Below are 11893 nucleotides of genomic sequence, written 5' to 3' on the forward strand. Positions count from 1 at the left end.
ACGCAAGGCGAAGAATCCTATACAACGGTTCATAGAAGCTTGGATTAGTTCTAACAGACCAATCCACGATAAAATCAGTACGGATAGTGTGTTCCAACATTCATATAAAATTATTTATATTTATATATATTGTATGCGACGGTAATCACAAAAAACACGATAACTCATTGAATATGCAGTTTAATATTAGAAATATTGTATAGTCGTCGCCTTATCAATAGCTTGAGGCTCCAGATGTAGAAACATAATTACGGCGTGAAATACTATGACTCAACACAGAAGTTCCGACATACGTTTATTTGGATTGAACTTGAGAGTAACCACCCCAAGGATTAGCGTTCTTAGATTTCAAGTATTCATCAGACTTCAACTGCCACTCTTTAGTCATGGTTTTTGGCATATCTTTTCCAAGATATCTACATAGTAGGAATACGGATACGGAAAATGCCAAACCAACAGCAACACCCTTGGCAATGAAAGCAGCATCGCCCTTAGCGTGGATTGGTCTTCTTGGACCCCATGAACCATAGGATATGTACCAAGCGGCTTGCATCTCAGTCTTGGTTAGTTGACTCCATGGTAGCTTTTGCCTTTCACTTAATTTCGCAACTAGTTCATTCTGCTCAACAGCAGGTAAAGATTCCCACCTGGATTCTAAATCAATGATAGCTGCTTTTGAAATGGCTTGCACGCTAGCGTATCTAATAGGAGTTACACGAGCCACTCTGGAAACAGAAGAACGCAACACTAATAAATTGTTTGTTAGAATTCGAATAAACACCTTATAACGCGTTGTTAAAAAATGACCCGACACATCATCTGGAAGAGGAACTATTACCAGAACCAAACTACCTAGTAGTTTATACTTGAATATCTCAATCAATATCAATAATGAAATTTTTATAATCTAAATTATAACGTAAAGGCTGCGAGGGTCATCTTTAAACAGATTAGGTTCAAAATATCTGAAAACATACTTTATAACTATTAATATTAGAATATTACTATCACCAAAGTCTAATGACGAAAAATGATCGTAATAATGGAAAGTACAATCAAAAAACCGGTCCAAATTCGATGAGCTTTAATTAACTGAGCTGTTTACGCATAAATGCTCTATAATGAAAATTTTTGGAATGGCGAAATCGAGCACCTTAATCCGTTGTGAAACGTTATTGGCTGGCCAATCAGAACACTTAGAATCTATATCATTTATAACGAAAACCAAGGTGATGTAACCAGCATCACCACAGAGTTACACCAGAAAGCCAGGCGGTGACTGCTGGCCTGCACCTGAATCTAGCAGGTGTTGTAACTGTGCGTGTGTTAGAGTGTTGTCCTTCTTGCGAGGGAAAGTTTTGGTTTTTCGGAGATGGAATTGCATCTAGGTCTAAGAGTTCTAACTCTCGCAGATTATTCTCTGCGGCAGTTTTGATGACAGGCCCTGGCCATTGTATTTCATCCCATAGAACCCAATGGAGTTGAAGTAACGTAAATTTTTTATACTCCTGTGCTTCCAAGAGGAGTTGTTTCTCGAAGGAAAGATGTTGGAAGTCTACTTTAGTCTTTGCTCCGTAACCTCCATGAAGGAAAATGAACTTGTATACGTTCCATAGCTGTGGAAGGTTCTGCGAAGCGACTGGCAGAGATGTGTGGGGTTGCTTTGCGAAGTTTGGGTCCTTAAGTATTATGGATATTTGGGTATCTAAGACGTAACGTTGATTTTCGTGTACAATGTAAAGGATTGGAAAGTAATGGTGATAGTCATCTTTAACCATGAAGTCTACTAGCTTTAACCCCAAGGGGTACATTTGTCGTATAGTCTTTCTTTTTTCCACCTCTTCTTGGTCGCGAAGCTCCCGTTCCCTTTGCTGCAGCTTTTGCTCTTCCTCCTGTTCACGCTTCTTTCTCTCCTGAATAGCGCGTTCTCTTTCTTCTTCTCTCTTCCGTTCGTCATCGGCAAGTTTCTGCAAAAACTCCTGTTCCTTCTTTCGCCTGTTTTCCATTCTTCTTATCTTATACAGCTCCTCGCTCTTGATCCTAGCGTCGCGTTCTTCTGCTGTTTCGTGGTGTGGGGTAACTGTAGGTGTCGGGGTGCCATCCTGTTTATTCTTTTTTGATGCTGCATCTGAACCTACACTGGTAACTGAAATGCTTCGCTTGAGCCTGGATGGTGACTGTGGGACATGTTTATCTCTTTGATTTGAACTGTTCTCCAAGTCTTCCATTGCTCCTTTTGTTAGTGGAGATGCAGCCCTTCTCCGAGGACTTCTCAATACTGCATCTTCACCCTGGTCAGAATGGGCACCCCGCGGTTCTGCGCAAACACGATCTGTTGTGCTTGAAAGGGTATCTTCATCTGTAGTAGGGGTTTCTGCTTTTATTCTCTTGAAGTGCCTTATTTCATTATCCTGAAAGTCATCACGTTTCCCAGAAGCTGTCACTAAATCGTTTGCACGGTCACCTACCACATCTGGTTCATCCTTCAGTTTTACATCTTCAATGCATTCTTCTTTTTCATTATGATCAGAGTTCCCCTCCCCTTCATCATCCGGTACATATCCTTTCCTTTTCTTAATTGCCTCCTTCAGAAAGAATATTTCTTTCTCATCTGTGAGTCCCATGGGACTATCTTTTGCATAGCTTAATACGGACCTTCCGTTCCTATCACATTTCGTAGGATCTGCTCCTGCCTCAATTAAGAGCTTTACTGTTCCAAAATGGCCTCTGCCAACTGCAGCCATCAATGGAGTCATGCCGTCTTTGCTGTATCCATTTACGGAGGCGCCGAAGGCCAAGAACAAACTTGCGATGTCTTCATGGCCGAATTTCACACTTTCCATAAACGACCTAAAATCTGCATTACCACCATTTTCTAAAAATGCACCCACATACGCAAGCCTGCCTTCTTTTGAAGCATGAAATAACTTTTCTTTACCCACTTTGGATGAAATATCTGTCCAGTAAAATTCGTCCTTAAAACTAATAGTGTTTTGGGAAGTATCCTCTTCTTCAGATTGGGCATCTCTTACTCTAGAGCGAGGACTAAATGCCTTGGAATCTCCGTCATGTTTTCGGTTTTTTTGCACAGCTCTGCGCAACAATGATTTTATTTTCATGACAATCTTTTTCTCTTCTTCATCAAGATCAGAATCATCTTCTATAGATTCGAACGCTGTTAAGCCCTTTGAATTAATTAAAGTGGGATCTGCACCACGTCTTAACAGTTCCTCTACAACTTTTAAATGTCCATTTGCGGAAGCATCTATCAACGGCGTATCCTTAAACATCTCATATGATTGTAAATTTACATTTGCGCCATGGTCCAACAATAGCTTCACAATGTCAAAATGTCCATTTAATGCGGCCTCATGTAAGGGCGAATTCCCTGCATTATCTTGATCATTAACGTCATAACCTTCTTCAATTAACTTTCTGACGACATCATATTTGCCTTTATCGCACGCGATTTGCAATTTGGTTCTACCTCCCGCATCTCTATGAACACGCTTCTTAGGTTTCACAACTTTTGTAACAGCCACATGTTTTCGGTGCTTATTCTTACCCTTCAAATTCTTATGATGAGACTTATGCGAGTTGACAAGATCTGACGACTTTCTAGGAGAAGAATTCATGTTCGCATGTGTTTTAACGGGAGAAGATTCCCCATTGAAAACGCTGCTTGATATCGGTACGGAATTTAAATCAGCTAAATCAGATAGCTCTGAATCCGAGTCATGTGGTATGTTTTTCGAAGCAAGCTTTCCTCTAGTATTTGATAGAGAGCCTAACTGGTCTCCTCTTATTAGTCTCCCAAGTCTCGGTTTGGGAGGAGAAGCTGGCTCTGTAGGAGCATCACTCTCGTATTCACTAACTGGACTTTCATCTCCTTCATGCATAGCAGATTCATTCTTCCGTTTTTTTAACTGCGCTGAAGTCGACATGGAGGTGCGCCTATGTTCCTGGGACATGTTTTCCATTCCACTTGGCTCCTTATTCAAAGGGTGCTCGATATCCCGGGCTGTTGGTTCTACTGCATCTGTTATTTGACGTTTATGAGATTCATGCCGCGCTATTTCAAGTTCCTCGTTGTTTTCGCCGTCTTTCGGAGCATGTTCCCAAACGGCTGGCCTTTGTAAATCCCTATGAAAAGATTGTTCTCGCCGCGTATGAATCATAGGTTCACATAGCTGCGTTTGCTCTGTTACAGTAGACTTAGTTGGCGCATCATAGCCGTCATGATCATTATTTCTATCAACAGCAGAGGTTATTAATGACGCACTATTCTCAGCTCCCGGATCGTGGGGTTTCATTTTATCTGTATCTTCCAAAGAAACTGCTGTACCATAACGTCCATCTTCGGGACATTGAGCCGCAGAGGCGGTTATAATATCTTCGGAAATAGCCTTGTTTTCCTTTTCTCTTTTCGCAATGTTTTTAAGCTCTATTTTTCTAGCGCCAACATTCGATAAATAACTGCTTAAAGACCTGCTCTTAAGCGGGCCAGAAGAAATATTTCTTTCCCGATCAGACATACCTTCTCTAAAAGGAAACTATCTAAAACAGTTACTTATTATAGCTCTGTGTAATCGATTAGTTTAACTAGATGATCAATTATAAGTCCAAGAACTTGCGATTGATTGTTCTATTAAAATTATCATTCCTGACGAAGCTCATCTCATCTACGGAAACAATCTTGATAGTGAGAGGTGGATCGCCAAAGCCTAGATATGGTTTCTATAAACACAGGGCTCTTGACTTTCGATAGATCTGTTTTGGTATGATATGGTGGATTAGAATTGCAATCACACTTATTACAGTATTGCAGTATTACAGTAAATACATTAATTTATTAGCGGTAGTCATCTAAAGGCACGTAAAAATGTTACAATTTAACTAAACCAGATTATCACATGCATTCAGGCTATCCAGAGGGTATTTCAATTAACGTAGATCCAGATACTGATTTCTTTTACCAGTTATCTTCCACTAGCTCGGAGTATGTCCCCAAATCGAGGGAGCATGGCCTGCAAAGTTCTGCATTCATAGAAATTGCAGAGTCTCTGTTTTTGTTTGTAGCGCAGCATGATGGCGAAACTGGGGTCTGAAAGGAAGCTGAGATGGGTCCACCGATACTTGCTGAGTACATTGGAGGCGATGGTGAGTTTGTCATGTTCTTTGGTGTCATTGGAGTATTAACCGCGGAGGTGTCACTGGATTCGTTCGCGCTTGCCAATGAACATTTTTGCAGCTTAATTGGAGAGCCAGATATGTCCTCAGCCAGTGGGGAGATCTCGCTATGTTGTTGCTGTGTAGCTATATTGTGCATGTTTTGATGGTGAGCAGCGTTCTTGCTGTCTTCGGGTACAAGGACTTTTAACCTTTCTCCCCATTCCATTAATTGAAATATTAGGTTCATGTTTGGACTGATATCTTTTGCCACCTGCTTCAAGTAATTATAGGCATCATACAGGGGTAAAGACATGTAACGCATAATATATGCAACTATGAGTGACGCGGATCTGGAAACACCGCATTGACAATGCACAAGAACTCGTTGGCGATTTCTGACTGCCTCGTGCATTATATGTGTTATTATCTCTAAGTCGGAGCATATTTTACTCATATGCGACCAACTTAAGTGCCAGTACTTCGTTTTGCTACTGGACGGTATATCTGGCTCAAAATTTGTTATTTCTTTGGCGACATTAATGACTAGATCAAACTTTAACACTTGATCCAAGTTAGGTTCGGAATATAAGAAGATATTGGGCTTTATCACACAGAGAGGCTCCCCCATGTAAACGCTCCCATTGATGACATTTGTATAATGCAAAGATGGAGTAACAGTTTCAGCACCAGAGGTAACACCTCTGGATCCTTCAGAACCAAGGTTTTGGTTGAACAGCATGCTACTATGCTCTTTCACAGGCGTATCAGTCTTATGTAGGACCCATGAAAGTGTCTCGGTCGCAGTTTGACAACTGGAGAATGTTCGCTCTACTACCATCGCATGTTCTCCCTCTAACTGTAAGGTAGGAGGAGAAACATCCGGTACCGTAGGAACTTGCAGCTTCAGATTTTGTCCTTGCTCCTGCTGCCGATACCGTATTTCATCCTGTATCATCGAATGATCATGTTTCTTCGGCTTATCTGGCGCACTATATATTTGAGCATCATTTCCGCACCACTTCGAACCAACGCCCTGATGTTTGTACTCAGAAGTTCCACCGCCAACTAGGGGTTCCACCATAACTATCTTATGCGTTTTTGGACTAACATTGTTGATATTCAAAGACAAATTCTTCGTGTTCTTAGTTTGCAACGATTTCGGTGATCTAGATTTCAAATCCAAATTCGACCCCGACATGATACTCTAATGCGCCACTGCTTATCCGTTACTCCTACCAAACAAGTCCCTTCTTTTACTTATTCCTTCCCTACTACTCACCAATGAATGTTCCCCAACCGAATTATACTACTATCGCCGTGTCCAATAATGACTAACCTCTGATAGCCTAAGTTACTGTCTTAAAGGACTGATTTCGCTTTCTAACCAGTTTTATACGTTGGCAATTCTGTGAAAGGGATTCTAAAGAACAGGTTAATAAGTAAATCTTGCGTACATGTAGTCCGTCTTCTTTTTAAGTTCTTCATTCTATTTACATGACTCCTCCGCCAAATTTGAAACACGTATATACGTGCTTCATATAGAAAATAAACTAGTTTCAAAACAAAAAAAGAAAGCAGCGAGCACTTAGGCAAGATAGGAAAAGGTGTAGTTTTGGACTCGCCAATGTAATTATGTTCAACGCAATGTTTAGGCAATTTATGAGACTTTTTGTATAATTTAGTGACTAGTATTATTTCTTTTATTGTGAGTTGTACAATGCTGTTATACAATGTATTTAATTGTTCACACGGCTAAAGTTAAATTGATACCAGAATGCAAGGAAGCTTAAATTTGGACCAAATCTAGATTGGACTGCATTGAAATTATGTTAAACCGGAGTTTAAGGTTTAGAGAATGGATCTGGTATTGGCTTATTGCAATTTAATTAGATGTTGGTACAGTTGAATGTTGTAAAATGTGAAGAGATTCTGGTTTAAATCCGATAAATACCTCATGAGAAATTATTAAAAAAATAACAAAATGATATACACGTTATTATAGACCGAGTAGCTTGGGGATGATATTAAGTGGTGATTTCGGAACGGTTGGGATCTACCATCACTTGTGCTTGGACAACTACAGACTTCTCGCTTTTGAATAATGGAATCTTATATTTCATGCTGCCTCTTAGGATCAATTCGAATTCGTACCTTATCAAGGCTTTCCATTTTTCCGCATCATTTTCAGCTTTCTTTCCATTTGGGTCTATAGTTGTGGCGTCGACGACAAAGCTTGGGTCAGTGACAATAGGTGCCGAGTCATCGCGATCGTTGTCGGTTGCTCCCGGGTGCAACAATTTTACGGTAGATTTTGCAACATAGTGTCCCCTTTTAAAAAATCCCCCTTGGAAGCGCAATGGGCTTTCTAGTGAATATACACTCCCTAATAGTAGTGTTTGGTATGCAGAACCACGAGCGTCGCCTGGAGAGTTAGTATCCTCATCATCGCCTAAATGAGAGGTCTTAGCAAATATATCTAGATCAACGTTTTGAACGCCTACGGTGAACACCCCTGGATTGAAGGAACTCGCGGTTATATCGAAGACTAACTCATCCGTGGATACTAGAATGTTGTTAATCATGTTGATTTGAAAATTATGCAATTCCTTATTGGTAGCCAGCAAGAATCCCGATATGAAGCCCATAGCCAATAAACTTGTAACAATAAAAGTTAGGTATACAAAACTTTTGAACTTATTCCAATTCGATCGCCTCGTATAGAAGTTATGCGGGTTGTAGTAGCTTGAATACATTGATTGAGCCCTTCTTTTCTTCGCCTTGAGTGGCGAATACTCATCGGGCAAGTAGTAGTAGTCAATGTTGTTAATCCGATGACCGTTATTGGCACTGCTGTTACGAGCACGGTTGTTGTTATTGTTACTGGTGTTGTCGTTACTGGCGTTATTACTATTATTATGATTAATATTATGAGTATTATTATGAGTGTTGTGATTATCATTATCATTAGTGGTATTGTTCCTGAAATAATATAGTGCTTCTAATTCATCAGTAGGCATCATACCGTGATCATTCTGGTCATAGCCCAATTTCTGGGAAGGGTGAGTAAACTTTCCAACTGCACCGTAATGCGACCTGAACTTGCGACTTAAAGAAAGCTGCGAAGACGGGTTGATAGAATTGTTGCTCTTGCCATTTCCACGGACGTTAGAGCTGTTTGTAATTCCACCATGCACGCTACCGTTATTATCGTTAACGTTACTAATTTCGGTGCTTGGATGGTGGTTAGGAGTGTTATTAATATCATTTCCTGCGCTTGCATCATTAGTATTTGAGAGAGGGTTATTTGCGTGGTTAGAATTGCCGTGATAGTAGAACATAGAATGTACGTCATCTTCGTCTTCTTCCACATAGTCATGTGCCTCATCTTCATCCATTACATTGTCATCGTCTTCCGTATCCGACTCAGATGAAGACCTATATGTGAATTTGTTTGGTGTGAGTTCTCCGTTCTCCTGTTCCACATAGTCTTCTAAGTTAATGTCATCTGGAACGCCTGAATACCGTCTCAAGGAGGCTCCATTAGCATCAAAGATACGCGAAGCTGTCGTGCGTAGAGGATACAAATGCGTGTTTTTAAGCTTGAATGTACTACCATTCCCGCCGTTATGAGATAACCTCAGCATACCTGAATGTGTGGAAATATTTCGGCTTTGGCGTGCCTCGGATGCAACTTTCCCCAAGGACAACAGACTTAAACGCTTGCCCGCTGTGTTTGATGGTAACTGATTCGTAGTTATTGAGTTCACAGATTGCATATCTGATTGTCCAGTTTGAGAATGTTGTTGTGCAGGAACTGCTCGCTGTCTGCTTGAGTGGAGACTTCGCAAATCGTCCATTGTTAACTGCATCTGATTTTGGGCCATCTGCGGTCCAGTAGGTGTTGCGACCTGATCTACAACTACAGATGGCAGTGCTGCGATCGAACTATGTCGAGTTGTTTTAAGACGTTCCAATAATTTGTTGTTTTTGTTCAACATAGGAGTACTCATTTTCACAGGTATGCCGTATGGCTTCCCTAAGGAGGGTTGTTTCATACCAATGTTACTGCTAATCGGCTCATAGCTATTTTTCGTTGAGTTAGCTGTAGATTCATAGACAAAAGTCTCCTCCGAATCGCTTATTTCGTTCTCGCCGACAGCACTTGCCAACCTAGCAGCAAAGAAATCGGCTTTTGTCGACGGTTCCTTAGACTGTCGGGTAGATTCTTGGTCTACAGTATCCTCAATTATTGAACGCGACTCCTCCTCCAATCTCCCTGCGTTCGTCCTCTCAATATAATGGTGATCTACACCTCTTGTATGAATAGCACTGGGTCCCAGCAGCATCGTCTCGTTAGCAGCGCTTACTGTACTATTTATATGATCCCCATCGCTTTGGACGGCTGTGTTGTGTACTTGTGATGAACAGCCAACATAGCCAGGGACAGCTCCGCTGCTTCCGCCAACCCCACTTCCTAGCTCATGCTCTCTTGTGTCCTCTTCAACAACAACTGCCGGCCCAGTCGGTAACGAATCAATAAGTAACGATGATTTCTTACTTCGTAGTGCAGTAACCGACGGGTGAGGAGACAAAGGATTGTGCGAAATAACCGGCTGGGAAGCTGAAACAGCTCCCTTTGTCGGATCTTTAATCAACGGCCTCTCATCAAGTAGTATCGACTTTCGATCTTGACTCCCTCCTCCATCCATACTCTCCAAACTATGTTGCACCATTCCAACACTTGCCAAAGCAGCCTCACCACTTCCGACCGCATCCACTACCTGCTGCGATGAAGATTGCCTCGAATGTAGCAGTTCCGGTCGCACGCATCCCTGTTCGTTCGCCACCGCTGGCGGAGGCTGTACTGGAAGTAATAACTGCGCCTGTGTATCCACCGTCTCCGTCTCAACAGTAATCTTACTCTCGTCCACTAATGCCATAGTAGCTTCTAGAATCCCTACAGAACACCTAGAAATCTATCCGAGCTGGCTTAGCCGATCCCCTGAAGATCCTTATTCACACGTCCAAGTCCCTATTTGTCACAAAAACGCACTTAATTCCAGCCCTGAAAAGCCTGAGCAATACTATAATACTTTATATACCACTGTAAGTATCACTAGAAACTCCAGTGTCAGTTTCAAAATTATGGCCAATTTTTTTAGAGGCTGTCTACTTGAATATCTTCCGGGCTGTTCGGCAACGCCTTAACTAGGTCCTTGTTTGGTCTAAACATGGGACCCTCGGGCATTCTCACCACTTTTTCGGTGCTTACAGAATCGGTACATCCCACCCTAACATTTCGGAAATGGCATGCTTAGTTAATTGAATTGTTTTTTACCGCGCTGTCGTGTTAAAAAACCACGTTTTGATTGGCTGCCGTCTGTGCGGGATCTAAACGTGTTCAGATGAGCTTCGGATGCGTAATTAGAAAGCATGTTAAACGTTGGAAAAACATATGGAGTAGACGGTGAAATGCGTTGTCTATGGAGCTATTGTCAAAGTTGCATAGAAAAAAAATCAACAGTAAAAAATTAAATACGTACTATATAAATAGCAGGGGCTGAATTGTCGAGACCGATGCGCAACGGTAACATCGCACTACAGCAACTACAATAATCAACTCTATACCCATTAAACCGAAATGGCTCCTCCATTCTTTTCTGACATATCTAAGGATATCAACGGTCTGTTGAACCGTGATTTTTACCACGCTACACCAGTAGCTATCGACGTTAAGACGACGGCGCCAAACGGTGTTGGTTTCACTGTGAAAGGTAAGACCTCTCCAAAGGACGGATCTGTTGCCGCCAACGTTGAAGCTAGAGTTTCCGATAAGGCTACTGGCTTGACGCTGACTCAGGGATGGTCATCTGCCAATGTTCTCAACACCGTTATTGAGCTTGCTGAATTAACACCGGGCTTGAAGTCGGAATTGGTGACCTCATGTGTCCCGGGTACTTCCAACGCTGCTAAATTGAACTTGTCCTTTGTTCAGCCATCTTTCACTGCTAGAGGTTTCTTCGACTTGTTGAAGGGTCCTTCTTTTGTTGGTGACCTAAGTTTGTCCCATGACGGTTTCGTTGCTGGTGCAGAAGTTGGTTACGATATTGCAGGTGCCACAGTGTCCAGATACGCTGTTGCTTTAGGATACACAGCTGGCTTGTACTCTGTTGCATTGTCTTTGAACAACGCTCAGATGACAACCGCTTCTTTCTTCCAAAAAGTTAACCCAGCTTTGGAGGTCGGTGCCAAGGCCGCTTTGAACCCAGCAGCTGGGTCTAAGGTTAACATTGAGTTTGCTACCAGATATGCTTTGGACCCAACTTCTCAAGTTAAGGCTAAGGTCGCTGACTCCGGTATTGTTGCTTTGGCCTACAAGCAACAATTAAGACCAGGTGTTAGCTTGGGTGTTGGTGCTTCTTTCGATGCTTTGAAGCTTGCTGAGCCTGTCCACAAGTTGGGATGGTCTATGTCTTTCGCTGCCTAAATAAATCTTGTTGAATCACTTCTTAATAATGACATTGAATATATCATATAGGTATAGTTAAACTTTCCTATTCATCGTTTACCATATCGCTATGATCTTGTCACGTGCTCGCTGGAGTCGCGAATTTTTTTTAGTTTAGCTATTCAAACAAAATATTAGTTTGGGGAGTGCATTCGTCTTATCTCTAAGACATAGAAGCTTACAGGTGATCTTAAACTCTATTTACATTGCTTG

The 11893-nt window shown here is 41.7% G+C and overlaps 5 protein-coding genes across 5 annotated transcripts; 1 reads left to right on the top strand and 4 right to left on the bottom strand.

Annotated features, from left to right (window-relative positions):
- Nucleotides 1-295: 295 nt before the first annotated feature.
- On the bottom strand, nt 296-978 carry AW171_hschr63477 (cytochrome c oxidase subunit IV family protein; the record flags this gene model as incomplete). Its single annotated transcript, XM_018133356.1, has 2 exons — nt 296-747; nt 978. Coding segments are annotated over 2 exons (453 nt in total).
- A 266-nt stretch (nt 979-1244) lies between these two features.
- HOS4 (Hos4p) lies at nt 1245-4535 on the bottom strand (the record flags this gene model as incomplete). The annotated part of the gene is made up of 1 exon (XM_018133355.1): nt 1245-4535. The coding sequence occupies one exon, from the start codon at nt 4533-4535 to the stop codon at nt 1245-1247; it is 3291 nt and encodes a 1096-aa protein (XP_017988519.1).
- Nucleotides 4536-4972: 437 nt separating this feature from the next.
- AW171_hschr63479 (dual specificity protein phosphatase family protein) lies at nt 4973-6370 on the bottom strand (the record flags this gene model as incomplete). Its single annotated transcript, XM_018133354.1, has 1 exon — nt 4973-6370. The coding sequence occupies one exon, from the start codon at nt 6368-6370 to the stop codon at nt 4973-4975; it is 1398 nt and encodes a 465-aa protein (XP_017988520.1).
- An 826-nt stretch (nt 6371-7196) lies between these two features.
- VAC7 (Vac7p) lies at nt 7197-10112 on the bottom strand (the record flags this gene model as incomplete). Its single annotated transcript, XM_018133353.1, has 1 exon — nt 7197-10112. The coding sequence occupies one exon, from the start codon at nt 10110-10112 to the stop codon at nt 7197-7199; it is 2916 nt and encodes a 971-aa protein (XP_017988521.1).
- A 701-nt stretch (nt 10113-10813) lies between these two features.
- Nucleotides 10814-11659, top strand: POR1 (porin POR1; the record flags this gene model as incomplete). Its single annotated transcript, XM_018133352.1, has 1 exon — nt 10814-11659. One exon carries the CDS (start codon nt 10814-10816, stop codon nt 11657-11659), a length of 846 nt encoding a protein of 281 aa, XP_017988522.1.
- Between the last annotated feature and the right edge of the window lie 234 nt (nt 11660-11893).

This window comes from Eremothecium sinecaudum, chromosome VI, assembly GCF_001548555.1.
Source record: "Eremothecium sinecaudum strain ATCC 58844 chromosome VI, complete sequence".
Lineage (NCBI taxonomy): Eukaryota > Fungi > Ascomycota > Saccharomycetes > Saccharomycetales > Saccharomycetaceae > Eremothecium > Eremothecium sinecaudum.